At 36.0% G+C, this 21564-nt stretch overlaps 2 protein-coding genes across 6 annotated transcripts in view; both read left to right on the forward strand.

Moving 5' to 3' along the window:
- Positions 1–227: 227 nt before the first annotated feature.
- AK7 (adenylate kinase 7) lies at positions 228–20260 on the forward strand. Of its 2 annotated transcripts, XM_048947905.1 has the most exons (18): positions 228–936; positions 1022–1201; positions 2264–2372; positions 3750–3844; positions 4290–4400; positions 6644–6727; positions 7240–7328; positions 7810–7900; positions 9430–9507; positions 10217–10366; positions 11520–11648; positions 12112–12250; positions 13215–13343; positions 14322–14378; positions 14739–14936; positions 16789–17009; positions 18411–18569; positions 19565–20260. In XM_048947905.1, exons 1-18 carry the CDS (start codon positions 859–861, stop codon positions 19601–19603), a joined length of 2136 nt encoding a protein of 711 aa, XP_048803862.1. In that variant the 5' UTR covers positions 228–858; the 3' UTR covers positions 19604–20260. The 2 variants fall into 2 exon arrangements, with proteins under 2 accessions (XP_048803862.1, XP_048803863.1); XM_048947906.1 differs by lacking the exons at positions 228–936; positions 2264–2372 and having other exon boundaries at positions 1067–1201; positions 19565–20257.
- Positions 20261–20896: 636 nt separating this feature from the next.
- Positions 20897–21564, forward strand: part of PAPOLA (poly(A) polymerase alpha) — a 40387-nt gene continuing 39719 nt past the window's right edge. For 2 of the 4 annotated variants that reach the window (XM_048947832.1, XM_048947833.1), the window contains exon 1: positions 20898–21193. In XM_048947832.1, the coding sequence (XP_048803789.1) occupies positions 21186–21193 (8 nt within the window). In that variant the 5' untranslated portion in view covers positions 20898–21185. Of the gene's footprint in view, positions 21194–21564 lie in introns of all 4 variants that reach the window. The other 2 variants (XM_048947834.1, XM_048947830.1) reach the window with 2 other exon arrangements.

Raw genomic sequence — 21564 nt, forward strand, 5'->3', positions numbered from 1 at the left:
AATGAAACTGTCCTGGAAGGACAGAGCAGACAACTGTAAAGAGGTTCTTGGAAAGGAAGCATGAGAATGACAAGTGGAAAAAATGACAGAATTAATGTTGCGCTGCCAGGTTTTTTTTCCTTAGACAACTTTAAAATGCTTTGTCATTACAAGTGCTTATTATAAGGCTAAGCTGAGAACTACTTACGTAGCATACAGTTTGTAGATGTTCTGGAAGAATTCTCTGCTGTTTCTTAGAAGGTAACGGGGTATTAAAAATTAGAGAGCAACGTCATTCCACCATGTTTGGCTGTGGGCTTAAGGAGGAAATGCTCTCCATTCTTTACATTCGGAATTTGTACCTACACAGAGCTGCTTTGAAGCACTGACAGTAGATAATTTCAGTTGCTCTCCTTAAAACAATTTGTTCATATTTTCTGAAGCCAAATGAGCTCTTGGCCTAATGCAGCTGTAAATCTGTGAACTGCACTTTTCTGGAAGTTTTAACATGATGTATTACTACAAGAATCATCACCACGGGGGATGCGGTTGGACTCAATCTCTAGAGGTTGCTTCTAACCACTACAATTTTGTGATTCTGTGATCAAAGCATGGTATTGCTTAGTACGAGTTACCAGTGACAGACCACCTCAAAGCCTTGCTGCTGGAACAGAAATCATATAACAGAGCCTTACAACGTTTTTTTTTTTCCTCTCAGCAGTATTAAATCTTGCCCTAACCGCTGTCAGGAAGTCGGGAATAACGTCCCCCTGCAGAAGGCCCTCGAGCAGGAGGTGATGGCAAGGCCGAGGCCGCACAGCCTCCGCCCAGCGCTTCCCGCCCTTAGCAACGGGTCGCGTCGCCGCCGCAGTTGCGGCCATGGCGGCGGGCGCTGCGCGGAGCCGGCGGATCTTCCTCAACCACCTCGATTCCTACTGCGGCCGCAGCATCGGCGAGGTTGGGGAACGGGCCCGCGGCGGGCAGTGCAGCGGGGACCCGGGGGGGGGGGGGCGGAGACAAACGTGCGTCTTGTATGTTTCAGTATTTATCCAGTTGTGTTGTCGGAGCGTCGCTAGAAAGTGTGGAAGGAGAGGAGGAGGAAAGTGAGAATCGCTCGGAGGCTGAAGTTTCCAGGAGGCCAAAGGAGGGACTCTACCAAATAGTGGGGACTCTCTCTAAGCCAGAGAGTATTAAACCATGCTTTGCAGAGGAAACATATGCAGTAAGTCATAACCTTATTCCAGGTCATTGTTAGACAGCATTATAAATATTGCAAGGCACGTAAATGATCCTCATTAATGAAGTGTTCTCCCATTGTTGCAGGAAGTTTTACACATGTTTATTCCTCTGCACCCTGTCGTCTCCTCCCTGCTTGTTCGGATATAACAAATGTTAAAACAAAGGAATCCAGTCTTAAAAAAAGATTATTTTTTAAATAAAACAACAGTTCTGGACATGTTGTCTACCCTGATCACCCACAGATCTGTTTTCTTTTTCCCTCAAAACACAATGTTGTCTCTCTCATATCTTCTATCACCTTCTAAACGTAGTAGTACTGTGAACAAAGCATCTTCCCTCCTTAACACTTCACTGGCATAACAGCTGTCACTAGCAGCTAACTGTTCCAAATACATACTTTTTGCATGTACATCCAAAGTTCAGTTAACTGAAGGAGGCTTGATTATTATTTTCTGAAACCAAAATTGTTTGTAACCATCAAGTTGATTATCCAGAATCTCTACAAAAATATGAGCCTTTTGATCTGAAATTCTATTAATAAAGACAGATGAGTCTTTATTTTAATAAAAAGTGAATATGGGTAACTATGTAATCTCAAGCGCTGCTGTCATACAGAATGTTTGTTGGACTTGTTTGAGTGATGCACACAATCTGTATTAGCAAAAAGATGGGATGTTGTTTTGTAAGGAAACTGATTTTTCTGTGTTTCCATTTTGCCACCCGATTCTTGTTCAAAATGGCTATAGAAGCCATAGATATTTTTGTGATATTAACAAGTATACTGAAAATACAAATCCTAAAATTGCATGTCCTTTTGAACTATGTAAATGTGAATTGTAAATCAGAAGTTTCAGCAATTAATTTGCATTCAATTGCTTTACTTTTCACTGACAAATAGTTTGACATGAGTACAGCAAGAAAACTACATTCTAGTTTTTAAGTTAAATTTGAAAAGGAATTTTGTATAGTAGGTTTTTTCCTTCTTTTTTCTTTTTTTTTTTTTTTTTTTTTAATATAACAATTTTTAACTATTCTTTTCCCTCAGGTCTCCTCTCAGAAAGAGCTCTTAAGCTATTTGCTTGAATGTGACATTATTTTATATAATATCACTGAGGATGCAAACCAAATCGAGGAAGCAACATGGGCTGCTTCTGGTTAGTACAGCTATCAACTGAACAGAAAACTGTTTTCTATACAGCCACTAAAGTTTACTATAGATGTCTAACAAATTAACCTGTAATTTATAGTTCACTATAATATAAAACTGGATTCCTTGCTGGGGAAATGATGCACGAATTGTTCAATTAATTCATGTGCATTCCATGGTCCATTGCTCCTTGGTCATAGGATGGTCCAACACTTGAAGCAACATAGCTGTGTGGACAGCTATTTAAAAAAAAAAATCTACTGTCATCTTATCCATTTGTATTTGCTCACAGGAGAAAATTTTTACCCACCTTCAATGTTTCTATGTTTTATCTAATTATCTTAATTGTTGGAGAGGGTCCAGAGAAGGGCCATGAAGATGATCAGAGGTCTGGAGCACCTCACCTACGAAGACAGGCTGAGGGAGCTGGGCTTGTTCAGCCTGGGGAAAAGAAGGCTACAAGGACACCTCATTGCAGCCTTCCAGTATTTAAGAGATTATAAAATAGGAGGGGAATCAGCTTTTTACTTGGGTAGATAGGGATAGGACAAGGGGGAATGGTTTTAAAGTCAGTTCGTGAAGGTTTAGATTGGATGTTAGGGGGAAGTTTTTCACAGAGAGGGTGGTGAGGTAATGGAACAGGCTGCCCAGAGAGGCTGTAGATGCTCTGTCCCTGGAGGTGTGCAAGATCAGGTTGGATGGGGCCCCGGGCAACCTGGCCTAGTACCAGATCTGGAGGTCCATGGCGGGGGGGCTGGAACTGGATGATCCTTGGGGTCCCTGTCAACCTAAGCCATTATATGATTCTGTGATCTTAGCAGATTTTTACTTAAATCTGTTATTAAAAATATCATTAACAGTTTTTCTACACCTTTCTCCTAATGGTCGTAATCAAATTCTAATGGTGTCTGGAATCATTTTACGGTGACAGTGCAATATTGCTCTTCATCTTAAGTTTAGTTAAACTAAGCTCTTCTTTCCTGCTTACTGTTTAATAGTTTTGCTCTGAATTAAAGAAACTTCCTTGAATTTTGTAGACAAGCTGTTTCAGTTACAACAAGCACACTTCTTTCAGTATCTCAGCTGTCAATAAAGATGAAGCATTTTTCTAGTATACATTGTTTCTTTGTTTCTTTTTCTGTGATACGCAGCTCTGTATAGATTATGTTAATTACTGACCACACGGTTACACATTATTTTTTATTTGCTTTCTTTTTATCATTGGTTCATTTCTATTTTACACCAAGCAAAATAAAGGGTATTTACTTCAAAACACTGAACACATAGCACTATAGCATAAATGTATAAATACAGGGCCAAAAGAAAATATAACATTTGTGTAATGTAGTCTAAATAGATTAAATCCTTTGCTTTCATTTAACAGCCCTACGTATGGAAATAGAGCATTTTGCAGCACCAAAAACGTTCATCCTCATTTCAACAGTAATGAGTTGGGCAAAAAGCAACCCCCCCGACCCAGTAAGTAATATGAGAGAACACTCTTCTCTTACTATTTCCATTTAATGGAAAATAAATGAATAAATATTTCCATTTGATTTATTTGTTAATTTCATTTAAAGTACTGCAGTGTGTACTTCAAAAACACTAACTTCATCTGCTATTATGAAGTATATTTTTTCTTCGTGGACCTTTCACTTCAACACCCATTGGTAAGTGGGGGCTCGACCTGTTAAATCTATTCCACCAAACAGACAAGCGTAGGCAATGAGATACTATGATGGGCAGACATTAGGACTGCTTGGACATACTCTCTCAAGTATCAGCTTTAGAAGTTCTAAGCATTTCAAATGAAAGAAAAAGAGATTTAAAAAAATATTTTAACAACTTCTTTTAAAGCATATAGGCTTTTTAAAAATATTCAGTTGTACAACTTGTATAACAGTTGCATTTTTTTTCTTCCTAGGAGGATTCCGAGATTCCTTTTACTGAGGAAGATTATCGTAAAAGAAAACCTCATCCTAACTTTATGGATCACATAAATGCTGAAAAACTTGTTCTCAAACTTGGAAAAAATGTATGTTAAGACCTTTTCTGTTTTTGTTTGTTTGTTTGTTTGTTTTTAAATAAGCTTCTTTACAAAAACTGAAAAACAAAAACATACTTAAGTCATCCTACTGTGTTAATAATGAAAGTTATCAAGTATTTGATTAAATTTGTAGTGCATTATACCTTTGATAAATGTGAATATCATCCCTTAGTAATAAAAAGCTAAGCATAGAAAAGGCCATGTTTTAGAATTAATAGATAATAGTTATATTTAAATTACAGAATTCATAATACAGATCCCAATGTTATTTTTCAATATCTACTGAGTAAATCATGCTTATCTCAATTTAAAAAAAGAACAATGCTATTATGTTGGTTGTACAAGAGAGAATTAAAACTGGAGCTTGTGTGGAGAAATCTCAAGCATAAAAAAGATTTTTACCTTTTTCTTTGTAGCAAAAAGATACGGCATGCAGCTTTTCTGAGAGAAGCTGCTGATTCAGAGGTACTGATGAGTTCAGAATCCCTAAAAAACATCTGCTACCACAGGCAGCTCATCTCCCAGCTCTGTTCTCAATGGCAGCCCAGATCCTGAACCCATCAATTTAAAGCTATTCCCACTTGAAACTTCTTATTAGAATGAAACTAACCATCAAACAGAACAGCCAAGCCCAGGGCTGATTATAATAGCTGAAATGTGACATCTAGTGGCTTCAATGGAAATTACATGGTAACCTGAACATCTTTTAACAGTAACTGAGTATGTTGTGTGGAACTGGAGCTTACCAAATCATCGCTTCATTTTATTCATGACATATATCCAACTGATCTCAAGTAGTAAATTCAGATGTGTGACTCGTGCCACTATATAGTTTTTGTTTGTTTGTTTTTGTAAGGAATTGGATCTGTTTTAGTGCTTTGTATTTCTCTGGGTAATGAACTGTGGTTTGTGTTCCATAAGTGGTGAGGAACCTACTGCGAGGTCAGTGATAAAATGGCCTACTGCCTCCCTGCTCTTTGGGTAGATGAGAAATGGCCTTTCCTGTACTTTCACAAGGGTCAGGTTTTTCCTGCTGGGAAACAGAAATTAGTGTACCTTCTCCTGGAGCACATGTGCAGTCTGTCCAGAACAAACCGGGGAGCAGCTGTTCTTAGGTTATGAATAGTTTCTATCTACTCAAGAAAAGTTAGCGGAGGAGAACTTGTGTTATCTATAATAACTTCTGATTGTAATATTACATGTGATTAATAACAAGTTGCTGTGTTCAATTGAGTTGAAATAGTTTTTATTACAAAGATTTATTTTGTAGCAGAAATATACAAATGCATTACACAAATACAGTATAGTGATATATACCTGGCACCTCTGTAGATGATGCTTTAATTATACAATCCAATACTGGCTAACAGACTTCATTGTTTTATATTTATGAAATAATACGAAGAGTGTAGCAAAATATTTTTTTTTCACATGCAAAAATCTAGATGTTTATTCTCTCTGTTGGTAAGTGCAAGTTTGAGATCTTTAGAAAACTAGAATTATTTGACAATCTTGTTTCAACTTAAAAATATCTAAGTGGCCCTCCATTAAAAGACTTGCTAGAAATTTCTCTCCTTAGGGTGATTTAAATATTATTTCTTCTGTGTATGTAACCATTCTCACTAGTGATCAAAGCAGTATCATTTTACATAAACAGTCAACCAGAACAGGCAAATTTATGACCAGGCTGGTGTTTATGGTCAGCAAAAAGATACAAGGGCTGACCATGATGTATGGGTAGGAAAACACTTTATAGTCTACTGATTTTGTTTAAGATTTTATATCACAATTAAAGCAAAACAATTACAGAAGTATTGGACTCCCATTTTCCAGTTCTGTAGGCAATCAAATACAAACAATACAATTAGGAAAGAAAGCTTCCACAAATTTTAGTTATATCTCTTGGAAAAAGAAAATGGAAGTGTATTTTACTCTGATCACTTCACTTACATACCTAACTTCCAATTCCTTAACTTTTAAGAATCTTTTATAATTTCAGCTCAAATGCAGATACACCAATTCTGAGCTTTTTTGTTTGTTTGTTAAGGAAATATTACCAGTAAGACTAACAAAACTAGCAGCTATGCAGTGATTGATCTAGCTCCAAATTTTAAAGAGAGATTATTTAAATACTTTCTACATTTGATATACAAGTTCTCAAGTTTTCAAGAGCTAGTATTCCATTAGCAATACCATCTTATTATAAAACTCTTGTTAATTTTACTTCACAGAACAAACAAGCATTTTCAACTTATGTTGTTGCTTCAGGAATTCAGTATGGAGCTGAGGAAGGAGTCTTACACTACTTTTTTAAGGTAGATATCCAAGTATGTTTGAAGGTTTGTCTAATATTTAAGGGCAATTTGCATTGGAATTAAATATATGTATAATAGTTTTGATATCATAGGCTTAATGTTCCTGCGAATGGAATTTATTACTTGATCCCTTTGATAAGAGTTTTAGCTATAATTAAAGTGATTTCTACTCTTTTGGCTGTGTATGTTTTTTAGCTTCTCCATAACTTTTTAACAGTATCTCCATTTGCACTCTGCAATCAGAACATATCCATCTCATCGATGCAATGAGAAAAAAAGTCTTTTCATTGTTCTTATTTTTATTACAAAATATTAAAAATAACATGTGGCAGAACCAAAGAGTTTTCTTTAAAAAAGTTTGGTTTTTTTTGTAGGCTGCTACTATTTCTCAGAGTTGTTTACTGTGGTCCAGTAATCGTTCCATAAATTGAATTTTAAAATCTTGAATATGTAAATGTGCCAGTACACAAATAACTTTTCCTCCTAACTTCATTATCCACTTTTATTTTCAGATAGGTTGGCTTAGCGAGACTAATGCAATACCTGTTTTTGGAAATGGAAACAATTATATTCCAACTATTCATGTTCGTGATTTAGCAGGGTAAGTAAATAATGTTTCACTTGCACAGTCATTGATAACAAACTAGGTAACAATTCCAAACCTATTAGAAGAGCACCAAGACTTTTAAATTAGACTTAAGAAAGCTATTTGTCTCTTCTTTTCGAGGACACAGACAGTTCAGTTTCTTCAATCCTAGATGTGCCTTCTGGAAACCTTACATATGTGTTGCACGGATGCTATGCAGTTAAGAGATTTCTTGCTGCACTGTACATAAAGCACAGTATCAGTTAATGGGCACAGAACTGAAAATGGACCCTACAGCTTAAGTTACTATTTTGTAAAGGTGTTGCTTTTTATCCTTTGATCTTCCTTACAAAAAAATTCTTATCTGTGCTTCTTTATTGAGGAAAATATACATGAAAACAACTTTGTATTAGGACTGCTTCTGAAACACATCTCACAAGGAAAGGCCAATATGCTTCTCAAACTACTAGCCTTAACTGTACCTCCTACATTCTAGGGTGTTACAAAACATAGCAGACCACAGGCCAAGGTTTCACTACATACTTGCAGTAGATGAGTCTATGCACACTTTTCAAGAATTAATAAAGGTAAGGAATTTTTGTTTTTCAGGTACCTACAGTATTATTAAAACTAGACATTTTTATATAAGTAGAAGTCTCTAGGCTTTCCCAAATTATCTTGTGTAATAAAAAATAAAATAATTTTGGAGTCCTCTAAGGGTTCTGTTCTTTAAACAAAATGTATTGCTTGGGGCAGATGCTACAGAATTAACTTTAACAGCTGTTCTGCTCACAAAGAAGCAAAATTTCTTCAGACAGATTCTTAGTGACACTAAGCACAGTATTTGTAGGTAGCCCAATAATCACACACAGAAAGAAGAGCTGCACTCACTCAACTGGTAAAAGGACTCTCACCCTGCAGCATTCCTAAGGAAGCAGCCTAAATCCCAAAGATTTAGCTCTTCCAGAAGTGGCTGATTCTTAAATGAGCCCAGCGTGGCTCCACTTTAGGTCCACCCTTCTGGTCACATGAAGGAACACAGGTGCAAGCAATCTGCCTGTGGCAGATCTTGCCTAGGCAAGACACACCCTTTCACCATGTGCTCAATCACCAGTTCAAGCTGTGAAGCATCTTAATGCTTAAAGACATCTGTGTATGACTTGCTAGGGGTTCTTTATTAAACTGAAGTAGGTACAGCGAATACCGTAGAATGAATTGATATAGATTCCCCAATGAAAGTTGGGAGAGTCCTTTCATGACTATGTGTTTGTTTACAGAATAGTAAACTGAGGGCAGCTTTAAATTGATAGTTTTTGTGATGGTAAGATGTTGCTAGGATTGTTGCAAAGAGCTATTTTGTCAGGGAACTGTATCAGCTCAGAGGAAGACTGGAAAGGTACTTAGGTGAGAGTTACTTAAATGTATGATAGGTATTTCTGTATGATAGGTATTTCTAATTCAGGAAGTCTCTGAACTGAAAATAGTTGAAGAGATACTTGGAAAGGATATCACATATGTTTTTCCTATTCTTATTTTCATTTAGGTGTCCATTAATTGAAACTCTTTGAGACAGAATACTAGAACATGTGTAAATTTGATAGCAGTTTTCATGATTTTATGGAATCTAGTGTTTATTTGAAATCTGTTTTTACGTCTGTTTTTTAGTAACTAACATCTATTTAATGATGAACTGGAGATAGCACCATGGAGAGTTGATGGTGTTCCATTGATCTGAAAACATGTCATGACTATTAACAGAATTAAACATGTAAGGAATCTGAAGTGAAAATGCTGAGAGATAAAATAGGTCTCCTAATTGATCTTAAGCAATAAGAAATTACATAGATTTAAGAGCTTTGGAACACTTATCTGTTTTTGGGTTTGTTGCAAGCACTGAAGAGGAGGCGATATATAGTGAAAAAGAGCTGTGTAATACTAACACAAAAGTTAAAGTTAGTATAATGTTCTTTGATCAGTGAATCATATCAGTATACTGATTTTTCAGATATAGTGTGACATAAAATAAAAATGATACTTTTTTATTTCTAGAGTTTTTTTTTTTTTTTCCCTAAGAATCTGACTAAATATATGTATTACTATTTTATTTTCTTTACAGTGTATCAGTAAAAATGTTGGACCAGGGAAAATTGAGAAGATTCCACAAGAAAATGCATTCTTAAGTAAAGAGTTAACGGTTAGTTTTTTGTTTTGTTTTGTTTTTCCTTTTTCTACATAATGGAAGAATTTAAATTTAGGTATATCATGAAATACACACACACACATATATATATAATTTTAGTCAAAAAATATGACTCTAAAATATGTCTAGAAATAAGCACAGAAAATAGGCAAAGTAAAGTCTAGTTTTCAAACAAACATGTTTTTTAAAGAATTATAGCTTGATCTAGAAAAGCAGTGAAGCAATGATGTTGGTGGTGTACTAGAGCATGCTGATGAAACCTAGAGAAAATAATAATAAATTTGTAAATAAAATGAAGTACTATGGACATGATGAACACAGCATATGTAAATTAAGATGTCTTCATCTGCTTATCTGGAATAAACTGTTCATATGTGAAATAAATACATTAGAACCCTGCTATTTTTAAGATTGCCCTTAATGAATTTCTGAAATAATGTTTTTTTTTCCTGTGGACAGTATGAGACTTCTGAGCAGTACTGAAAAATTGCTCAGTGGTGTGTGTTTTGACATTGCTTAAATATATATGGAAAATATATATTCAAAAAAAACACCTTAAAATGTTTGCACGCAAACCTGCTTTCCCTGTGCTTAAATTCTTCCTGTTCTCTACCCTCCATTCTAGTTTCTAGTTGAAGCCAACAGTATTCTTTTAAGACTCAGAGCTTACACATGTTAAATAAACGTTGTTTTGCTCCTTCAGCAAACACATGTGGATATGTTGCTTGTGAACCTGCGGATGGAAGCTATGTTTTTGAAAGAGGCTTTCAACATAAAGTGGGTTGCTCAAACAGGGCTAGTGGAGAACATTGAACAGATTGTTGAAGAGTACAAGCAAAGTCGAGGACTTCTGGTAATGGTTTGGTATATGCTATTCTCAAGTGCTCATTTTCTTCTTTTTTTTTTTTTTTTTTTTTTTTTTCAAACAGAAATGGTTATACAAATACAAGCTTTCATTTCTTTTAATTTCTTTTAGTAAGAATACATAAAAGACTGATAGTGACATAAAACAAGTGAAGATAATTGAAAGTTGAATTGAATGCTAATTAAAATGATCATCTAATATTTCCATTACATCTAAAGTTTAAAGCTTGTAGATGAAAGTAAACTTTCTGATAGAAAGCTACTTGTTTGAAACTAGTTTGCAGTATACATTGTTTTAGATATATTGGCTTCAAGAAAGCAGTAACTGTGGTATTGTTTTTGTTTTTTATTTTAGAGTCAATAATTAGATGACCATTTTGTGTTCCTTCATTATACTTAGCCAGGATATTAACTGCCATGTAGCTTTCCTTTTACCCTGCTCCACTGTATAATATAATGAACAATTTTTCTGTTTCCTATGTTAGCTAAATACTTTGAGCTTCTGTATTCAAGTATAAGGAAGTAGTTATTCAAAGGTTTAAATACTGTAAACTACCAGATCTTCTGGATTAGGATGTGAAATTAAAGATGTATGATTTTGAGTTATATTTATTGTTATTCTGGATTCGTAATTGTGTTTATCCCATAGGTAACACAGGCTACAACAACAAATTGTTTTTGGATTGTGATGGATCTGAAATTTTTGAGGTCAAATTAACTATGGTGATGACAACAAGTCTATCTCAGATGGGAAATAGTTGTGTTTATATAATAGAATATCTGCCATCTAATTCTAGAATCCATTGCATTCTATCCAAGGGGTTGTGTTTTGTCTCTTTTTGACTGTTTAACTTCTAGTAGTGCCACTATAAGTTAGTTGGTCTATGAATCTATTAAATAGAAATGTGCCTTTTTCTCAGTTGCTGACATTGTACTGCTAAATTAACTGTTACTCAAAGGCAGTGGATCTTATAGATGATGCTCATGAAGAAGATACATACTATGAATTAATCTAAAACATATTTTTAGTTTAAATGATTAGTTATTTCCTATTAGCAATAGGGAAAAATTGTTCATTTTATATAAAGAAAAAATCTGTATTGTTTGAATGATGTTACATCTTCATATTTTTTTTTTCCCAGCCTCTCAAAATTTACATTCATGGTCCTCCAGGGGTTGGCAAATCTACCATTGCTGAAGAGATCTGCAAACACTACAAGCTACATCATATTAAGATTAAAGATGTGATTTCCGAATCAATTGCAAAACTGGTGTGTGACTTTAAGATGCTTGGCATCATTTGAAATGAACATAAACTCCATAATTTAGTATTTAAGAATGACCAAAGGCAGTAATCGTATTCCAACAAAATGTTTTGAGAAATGACAATATACTGATGACTGTTGTCATTACACACTTTCTTGTCTCCTTTTCTGGCCTGAAAAATACATTACTAAAACATTTCAGATTTTAGAATAGAAATATTTTTGACATGCTTATGATTCTTGGGGATGCACTGAACTTAGACTCAAAAATCCTTTTACAAGACTGCACATTACTCAGTATCACAATGTCCAGGAGTATACATGGGTTTTTTTGGTTGTTTGGTTGGTGTGGTGGTGGTTTTTTTTGGGGGGGGGAGGGAGGGGTTGGTTGTGTTATTACATCAATGTATGTGAGAAAATTTGGCCATAGAATTTCTGAGCCAATTCACGTTTCTCATCGCACTTTCAGGAGAGAACTGTGGCTCCTAAAGAAGTGGACTCTGACAGTGTGAGACAAGAGGGAGAAGATGATGAAGAAGAGGGTGAAAATGTAGAAGAAGCACATGAGTTGTTAGCTGGAATTAAAGAAAGCATGGAGCAGAATGCAGGTAGGAAATAATAAGTACTAAAGCGGCATTATCTTTCTACTTCTTTATATATATATATATTTTTTTTTTTTCACTCATTGTATTTATATCTCTGTGTGTGTGTGTATGTAATCACTCTGTATTCAGTATCTTTAGATCCTTAGCCAGATCTTTTTTTTTTTTTTTTGTCAGGTTTTTTTTTTTTCTCAGAACAGAGTGCACAATTTAAATAATTCAAAGTAAAAGGTGAAGTATGTCAGTGTTGAATTTGTGAAGTAAAGTATTCCAGTAAGAAAGAAGAGTACTGGCAGTATTTAGTCTTCATGCCCTATTTTGTTGTTAAAAATGATAATGCCTTTTAACATGTAACATATTTTAAAGATAGTCTTAACTATTATAAACTAATGCTACTAGTAGCTGAAGCAAAACAACATAGGAAACTGGAGGCAATGGTTGCAAGAGGATAAAAACTAGGTAACAACAAGCTTTTTTACTATGGTATACTTTCTCAATAAGTAGCTTAAATTGATGAGTTACTTTCTCTCTCAGTCTATTTATCTGTAAATAGAACTTGTAAAGCCTACTTCACTTTATTTTGTCTTACTTAATTCTGTTAGTTGTAAAAATAAAACATTTGGTTTGTCACATGCTTTTTTCTTTTCTTTTTACATAGAAGTCCGACTGAATTAATCTAAAATATCTAATTTCATGTTTTGTATCCTTAAAGCTCCAATGTTTGTATGATTGCAACATTTATATAGTTGTAATTTTATAGCCATATATATAGCTTTATATTCTCTAAATACAAAAGCTATCCATATATAGCTTTATATTCTATAAACCTTTAACAGCACGTAGAGATTTAAAATATGGTTTTTTTGTGTAGTCTAAAAAATTGTCTCTTCTAATAGAACTGTTAGTAGAATAATTTCAGATATTCTTTTTTTCATAAGCTAGGTACTTAATAACCTTCTTTTTGTTTTAGGTCGTCTAGATGATCACTATGTTATTAAACTCTTTAAAGATAAGCTTAAATCTATGCCTTGTAGAAATCAAGGGTATGTTTTGGATGGGTTTCCAAAGACCTATGACCAGGCAAAAGATCTTTTTAACTGTAAGTACTTCTGCTTTTGTTTTTATTGCTGCTAGTACTGTCATAACTTTTATTTTTCTCAGTATCTTATTAGTTTAAGTGTATCAACACTGTTTTGACTGTAGAGCAGAACGCAGTTGCTTTCATGTGATGCTTTAAAAATTTAAGAAGGATTGTAATGGATTGTTAAACATATTAAGCAAGATGTTTCTGAAATGACCTTGGCTGGCAACATACTAAATAAATACACAAATAAGAACGATACTTTCCATGTTGAACCACTCTACACAAGAAAGCTTTAAGACAGATTTTTCTTCATAATATACAAGAGCTACTTAGTGAGGGGGTTCAGCCAATTCATGTTCTGTGAGAGTGGGTGTATTACATGAGCTTCAAGGGATGCAACGTAAGTGGAATTCTGCAGTACATGTTTCAAATGTTAGCCAGCACTGTCTGTGTATGAAAAGCAAGAATCAACTCTATAAATTAAAGGATAGGATTTAAAGAAAAACAAAATCTAGTCTTGTTCATTTTAATGTGGTTGGTTATAAACCACCTTGTTCAGCTGATACTCATCAAGGAGTTGAGCCAACTGGTGGAGTAGAGCAGACAGCATCATAAACCATTTTAACCACACCGTTCCAAGCCATTTCTACACGCTGTTCCAAGCTGTGTCTCTTTGGTGGAGGAAAATATAAAGCAGCAGGAGAGGCCAGGGACAGAAAAGTAGTATGGATATATTTTGTAGCTGCATATGCAAAAGAATGCTTTGCTGAATAGTTAAACAGCTATTAGTGTCCTGTGATAAATTTGTGGTGGCTGAAAGCATGGGTTCCTTAACAGCTCTCTCTAAAGCAGTGTGCAGTTCAGATTATTCAAATTATCATTATTGTTGGGAATTATTTTTTAAACGGTGTTTGTATAGGAGAAGTTATTTGTAAATACAAAAGCATTGCTACTTCAAATGATAATCTCAATTACATATTATTTTTGTTTTAGTGAAAGAAGAAGAAACTACAAACAAAATTCCTAAATATGATGAAATAATCACACCTGGTAAGTTTGACTTAAAAACAAACAAATAAACAACAACAAAAAAAAGCTTTCAAATATTGCTGTCACCAACAAGAAGTCCAAAATATCACTCAATCTGTTCATGTTACATTGAAGATAAACAAAATGTCTTATTCATGAAACATAGTTGCTGTAATATTTGAAAGTGAGCAATTAATGAAAATGAGAATTTTGACTTGCTTTGTGTGTTCTTATTCCCTTCTTCTTGTGAAAATGCCATCAGCTGTTGGTTTATATTTACATTATGTATCTATTTGTGTTTATTTGTGACTTCAAATTTATTATTGAAAGAAGATAGATGTGAAAGAGGAAAAGTCAAGGATAATGTGTTCTTCTTCACAGAATTTGTGATATCTTTGACTGCATCGGATGAATTTCTTAAAAACAGAATAATAAATCTGCCAGAAAGCGTTGTTGCTGGAACTCATTATACTCAGGACCGGTTTCTGCAATCTTTGAATAACTTCAGGGAAATAAATGCAGAAGATGAAACTGTTCTCAACTATTTTGATGAACTTGAAATACATCCTCAGTTTATTGGTATGAAATAATAAAATTCTTAGCTGAAGTATGAATAAAAATTCCTATTGTCACAAAATTTGAATTTGAAAAAGTATATTACATATATAAATAGTATTTTCATTAACATATCAGAATACAACAAGTATTTAATTAAATACCTGCAAAAATATCTGTATGTTCATACGGATTCATTAGAATCTATAGGTAATATGTTTTATAGATCAGGTTTTGTTTTGATCATTTAGTTTTGCAGTCCAATTGACAAATTAGTTATATGACATCATTTATGGACCTCTGCTCTTGCCATCTTTCTGGACTGGCATAGTAGTATATTGCTGTCCACTGAAGTAGGTAAGTATATAGCTTTATATAAAGACTGACTACAAAGATAACTTCTGTGAGAAATCTTCAACTCTGTCAGTACTTTTCCATTGTGGCTGATGCTGCAGTTGGTTTATAAGAAGTGCTGAATTAATATTATCAGATTTAAACAGATAACTGACTTAAGTCAGATTCTGAAGGAAGCTGTCTGTATTTACTGGCCTTAGTGGAAAATTGTTGAACTGTGTTGATTCATTAAATACTGAATCACATTAGTCAAATGTTTCTTCCGCTATAATTGTAGAAGATCTTAACATATGGCCTTATGAATTACATTATAAGATTATTTTTTTTTTTTTCCTGAGCCTGAAATATGATTAGTACAAATGAAGTAGGCTTCAAGATTCTGGAAATCATATTTCACTACAGTAACTCACTTCATGAAGTCTGCAAATCAGTTACCTTTGTGCATTGTCATTTTCATCTGCAAAGTGGAGATAATGGCATGTGCATATTAGATGATGTACAAAAAGGAATACTCAAGTTATAATAGTTTCCTTTTATCTTAATTTATGAGGACTTTTGGTGATCTTTTCTCTCCCTTAGAATCAAGGTTTTTATTTTTTAATTTAAAATATATCTTTAGTAGATATGTATTTAATTATGATTGCTGTAATATTCATGTTGCAGTCTTGCTTGGTCATCTGAGAAAAGGCTGTATTCTTTAAGTCCTCAAATTCAATGCCAAGAATGTTCTTAGCAGTATTTTAAGTGATTAAAAAGTTGTCTTGCACTGTGATTTTTATATCCAGCTGCAGCTAAAATTGCATTGAATTTATGTACTGATGGCATAAAAATAATTGTTTGGAATACTTCAGGAATGTAATTCTCAATATACTGAGAATGAAGAAGTCTAAAAGGAATTTCATTGTGTAGAATCATGTTAGATTTTTACCTTGATTAATCACCAGAGTGCGAACTTCAGATTCAAATGACAGACGTGCATGCGTAGAATAATTGTATTAGCTATGATTTAGTATCTTCTGTCTGAATTAGTGAAAGAGATGAGAAGCAAGAGTGAAAATACTGGAGTTTGTTGCCAATGCTAATGCTAGCAACCTATTATGTAACCTATGTGGAGATACAGGTTCAGAAGCTGATGATTTTGTACCTGTAGTGTAGATAAGGTGATATTTAAGATTGGTCTAAGGAACATATCTGATACTAGAATAACTTCATTTGCCAATTTCAAAACTTAAAAAGCCTGCAAGTGTTAAACAGAATAGTTGTAAAAATAATTCTAATACATTTCTCCTGAGAAAGACACGCTATTTTAGCCTAAATTAGTAAAGAAAATCAGATGTAGAAAATTTCATTTTGCTTTGGGGAAAAAAAAAACCACAACAACAATTAATAAGCAACACAAAACAACATATAACAATTGAAAATTCTAACAGCATTAATACTATATATACTTAGGTCTTGCAGTTATTACTGGCTTGATAATTGAGAATAGTCTTGAAATGTTTTCTCTTGTATTGTTTTAAAGATGTAGCCAAATATGAAGATTCTGAAAACAGATTTATAGTAAAACAGATCATCAAGGAAATTGGGGAACCACGAAATTATGGCTTGACAGATGAAGAAAAGGAGAGTTTGGAACGTAAAGCAGCTGAGGAATGTCTTGCCAGAGAAGCTAAAGAAGAAGCTGAACGGAAGCGTAGAGAAGCTGAGGAAAGGGCTGAAAGGATAGCAAATTGGGAAGAGTGGGTAAGTCAATACATATTTTTGGGGAAGACATTATTATTTGTGTGTTATAGAAAGTAGAAGCAGTAGGGCTTCTAGCAGTGTTGTGTAAGAATACATGGAAAGGGTGGCATAAATTCTCTAATTCCTTATATCGTACTTTAGATCTGGCTAGCATCAGTCAATTCAATATTCCAGGCACTGTTGGAAAGGACTGCCTGAGGCAGGCTGAAGGATGCTTCAGCTTCACAGGATTTGCATATACTTTTTTTTTTTTTTTTTTACTTTGCCACTCCTAAAATATATTTCAGGCAAATAATGTGAAATGCATATTATAAGAAATTTCTTGTTCACACCTGAATCACAGCTAAATCCATGGTGGTTTGTTCTTTTTCCTTTCCATTCCCTTTCCACCAGAATGCTGCTCTTTTACAATCTCCAGTTATAGCTATTTAAAAGGAAACTGACATTCTATAGAAAAATAATTTTCTTACATTAGGATGCCTATACGTATTTGTGGGAAAACTATAACCTGAAATTGCTCCTTTAATATGTGCATTTAATATTGCTCTGATGTTGGTAAGAGTTTCCTTCTGTGCTTGTTTTCAGTTTCATTTAAGAGTAAATATTGTTCTGTACTCTCCATAAACTTGCCTAAGAGATTAGTAAAGGTAGTTAACATATCTTAAACATTCTAACTTTCAAGAAAGTGAACTGCATTATGTAGAGCCAAAGTAGGTATTAAAGTAATATCTATACTCTATGCTTTTAAATAGGCAGGTGCTCAAGAAGTCTGTGCTATTACTCATTTGTCCTTGAGGCTGTACTTCAGCTGCAATTTGAGGAAAGTGACTCACAGAGTTTATTCTGTAGCATTTCTGGACTCAGTTAAACAGGAAAACTTATTTTTTTCAAATAATTTATCAGTTTTATATGAATGGTTGCTTTTGTGCTATGCCTTGGATGTGCAAAAGCAGTCTTCAAAGTCTCTTCTGCTTGCTGTATCTGTGTATGACTAAGGCTACTAATGAGTAAGATGAGAAGAGAGGAAAATAAACATGTTTTTGAGTGATCTTTTAGCTCAAACTAGTGCAGTATTTTCTAGCCTATTTCCCAAATATCTTATTGAAATAGGAGAACCTGAAAACTTTAGATGTCCTTTTAGGCGTTAAGATGAGAGGAATAAAATAAATTTGCCAGGGAGGTTTTCGTCATGCTCTCTTTGCTGTCCTTAGTGTGTGCCATGTTCTCTAAATTTAGCAGTCCATATTTTTTTCTGGTAACTGAGTTTTAAAGTTCTATCCGTGGCTTTTAACACTACTTTTTTTTTTTTTTTTTGTCTAGTTAGCCATCATTATTTAGTCAACTACTATTTAGTAACTTAATATTAATGTTATTCTTTGTTGCTTTGTAAATTATTTGTAGAATAAACACTTTGAGGAAGTTAAAAAACAAGAACAAGAACTATTGGAAGCCCAGTCCATTCCACTACGAAACTATTTAATGAGGCATGTCATGCCAACACTTATGCAAGGGTTAAATGAATGCTGTAAGATCAGACCAGATGATCCAGTTGATTTTCTGGTAAGGTTATTATTATTATTGTACATTAGGAAAAACCCCAGTGAAAATATTAATGGATCAAAGACTGTTAATATAAGCACTTAAACTATTTTCAACCTACTTGCATTATAACCATTAATTATGTGCAATACAGGTGAACTGTGATTATTGCGAAAATTAATGTACCCTATAACTGTATGGGATCATTTGACATTGTATCACTGTATCAATCCCATTTTGCTATGGTGCTTAGGTTCTTCTGCTTTTTTTTTTTTTTTTTTATGGTACCCTGCCAATTCTGCTGCAAGGCTGAGACATGAGACATGTAGAAGCATCACTCTCGACTCTGCTTACACCCCTCTAGATACAGCAGTACTATTTGAACATTAGTCTTCAATGATCTCTTTACAATACACAAACAAATTAATGAGTGAATATAGCAAGACTCCCACAAAACAATTCCAGTTGCAAGGGACCTCAAGAAGTTACTTAGTTCAGCTTTCTGCTGAAAGTTGGGTCAGCGCTGTATTCCCACAGGGATTCAAATGCTGTAAATGTGTCACTGTATGGATGTTCTTGCTCAATTCTCTGGAAAGTTGTTGACAGGCAATCACTGTTTTTAATGAAGAGAAACTATCAACTCAATGAAATCAATGAAAAGCTTAGAGTGAACATTTACTGTAGGAGTAAGAGATCATTCCTACTTACTGCATAACTTTGTAAGAACTGTATTATTCATAATACAGTCTTTTGAGTTCAGAAGTCAGGCCCTAAGGTGGTACTTATAATTTTTTGTGGAGTAATTAATAAATAAATAAAATGGGGTCAATGCTACCAAAAATGAGACAAAATGAGGTGGGTGTATTTGTAAGAAGCTTCTTATAGGTATCCAACAGAGATGACATTTTAGACACATTTAATACTTTATGCACTTTTTTTCCAGTATATTGTTGTTATCTTATGTACATTTTAAAACTGGAAGCTTGAAAATGACTTTGAAAATCTTCTGTTTGCAGGCAGAATATCTCTTCAAGAACAATCCTGATGTGAAATGAAATAGCAGTTTCTACAGCTGTTAGGATTTAATACTAAATAGAAAGGGAGAATGTTCCCAATGTTATTTACAGTAAAAATTCTTAGGCTTAGTTTTGTTCAAACACTATTTTTAAAATGTCCACTTTTTTACACTGTTCTAGTATGTGGCATTGAAGTTTTTAATAGTCCTTCTCCTGAAGGACTACACATTGATTAATACACAGATGTGTCTATTTCATGCATCATCTTCCAACTGTGAACCTTAAGAATCTGTTGTTGTTTTTTTTTTCTCCTGGATTTTTTCAGTTACATATTGTATTTAAACAGCATTTCTGCTATGATCCATAAAGGAAGTAAGCAGGGAGCCTGAGGAAAGTATTCTCTTTACACTTTTTTTTGTGTGTGTATGTTTAAGTTCCTAGATGTTGCCTGTCCACATCACCACCTGAAGCAACTAAAGATGAAATAATTGGTTACTTTAGAAAAATATTTAGTTTGAGACTGTCTTATTTTTACCCTTGCTTTAAAAAAATACAATGACACATATAAAAATGCTTTCTGTGTGGAATTGCTATACATGCTATACATGTAGTACATGTACTTTCCTAAGAATAAATTTTTGAGCAGCTTGTGCAAAGCATAATTTTTGTTTTTGTCTGAACTTGATCTTTGTGGCTCACTTCCACCTCGGGCTAGTCTTTGAGATAGATGTAGTCTACTGCAAACAGGGCTTTCATAGCTTATTATTAGAAAACAGTCTCTCTGCTCCGTGTGGGATCTAAAAAAGAAAATAGGTCTGATGTAGGTGAGAAGGGACGAAAGCCAGCCCATGCCTGAACAGAATTCTCTCTTTTATTCAACGAAACGAGGTGGAGGGACCTTCCGCAGGCGGCCCCTTCTCAAGCCTCGAGGGCCCTGGCACCGGCCACGGATGCGGGAGTCGAAATGCCCGCAGCCGCGCCGCATCAGTTTCCATGACAGTTAAAGGCTCCCAGGCCGGCCGGCGCCAGCGCGGAGCCTTTCGTCAGAGCTTCGCCCCTTCCCGTCAACCCCTTCAGCGGGGTCGCCCCAGCCTCGCCCCGCGTTAGCCCGGCGGCGCCGAGGTTACAGGCTGCCCCGCCACGCCGTGCGCACGCGCCGCCTCACGGCCGTTGGAGCTTTGTTTTCAAACCCCGGCGCACTTCTCGCCAGAACTACAGCTCCCAGGATGCCTCCCGGCCCCGCGGCCAACTGAGCGTGCGCGGACCGGCTAGCGTGCGCGCCGTGCGGGGGTGGCCGCGCCGCTGCGTAGGTTCCCCCCCCGTTCTAGAACGTTGCTGTGGTAGCGCCCGGGCGCCATGTTAGAAGGCCGGAGGGGAAGAGGAAAGTGAAGCGGCGGCGGCCGGGCCCGACGAAGGGCTTTCTCTTCCCTCCGAGCCCTCACCCCCGCCCCGGCCCCTACCATGGTCACGGCTCCCGCTTCCCGGCGGGGCGAGTGACCGGTCCGGAGGCGGCAGCGGTGGGGGAGGACGAAGAACAAGAGGAGGAGGGAGAAGGGGAAGACGCGGCGGCGACGGTGGTGGTGGCGGCGGCGGAGGAGGAGGAGGAGGAGCCGGAGAGACGATGCCGTTGTAAGTTGGAACCCTCGCGGAGCAACTTACGGGCCCGCGCCTCGCGGCCGGCACTTGGCGCTCTCTGCCTCTCGCCCTTCCTCGCTCCCGGTCCCCGCCGGCCGCGTGCCCTTCCGGTGCCGCAGTGCGAGGGGCAGCGGGGCCGGCCCGCCCCGCTCCTGCCTCTTCCCCGCACCGGGGGAGACGCTGATGCGGCCTTTACTTTGTCGTGGTCTTTTAGCGGCCGGAGGGTGAGGGGACGTGCGCGGGGCTCTGGCGGAACGCCGACTCAGGAGGCATTGAGCGGCAGCGCCGCGCGTGTTTATATCCCGCCGCCAAACGCGAAGCTTCCCTTTCCTTCAGGAGTGCCGGCGAAGTCTCTCCCACGGCCT

Source organism: Lagopus muta, chromosome 6, assembly GCF_023343835.1.
Source record: "Lagopus muta isolate bLagMut1 chromosome 6, bLagMut1 primary, whole genome shotgun sequence".
In the NCBI taxonomy this organism is placed as follows: domain Eukaryota; kingdom Metazoa; phylum Chordata; class Aves; order Galliformes; family Phasianidae; genus Lagopus; species Lagopus muta.

Coding starts and splice junctions, on each gene's coding strand:
- AK7 (XM_048947905.1), top strand. CDS start 859: ATGGCGGCGGGCGCTGCGCGGAGCCGGCGGATCTTCCTCAACCACCTC. Junction 1,202..2,263: donor TTGCAGAGGAAACATATGCA/GTAAGTCATAAC, acceptor CTTTTCCCTCAG/GTCTCCTCTCAGAAAGAGCT. Junction 14,379..14,738: donor TGATGAAATAATCACACCTG/GTAAGTTTGACT, acceptor TCTTCTTCACAG/AATTTGTGATATCTTTGACT.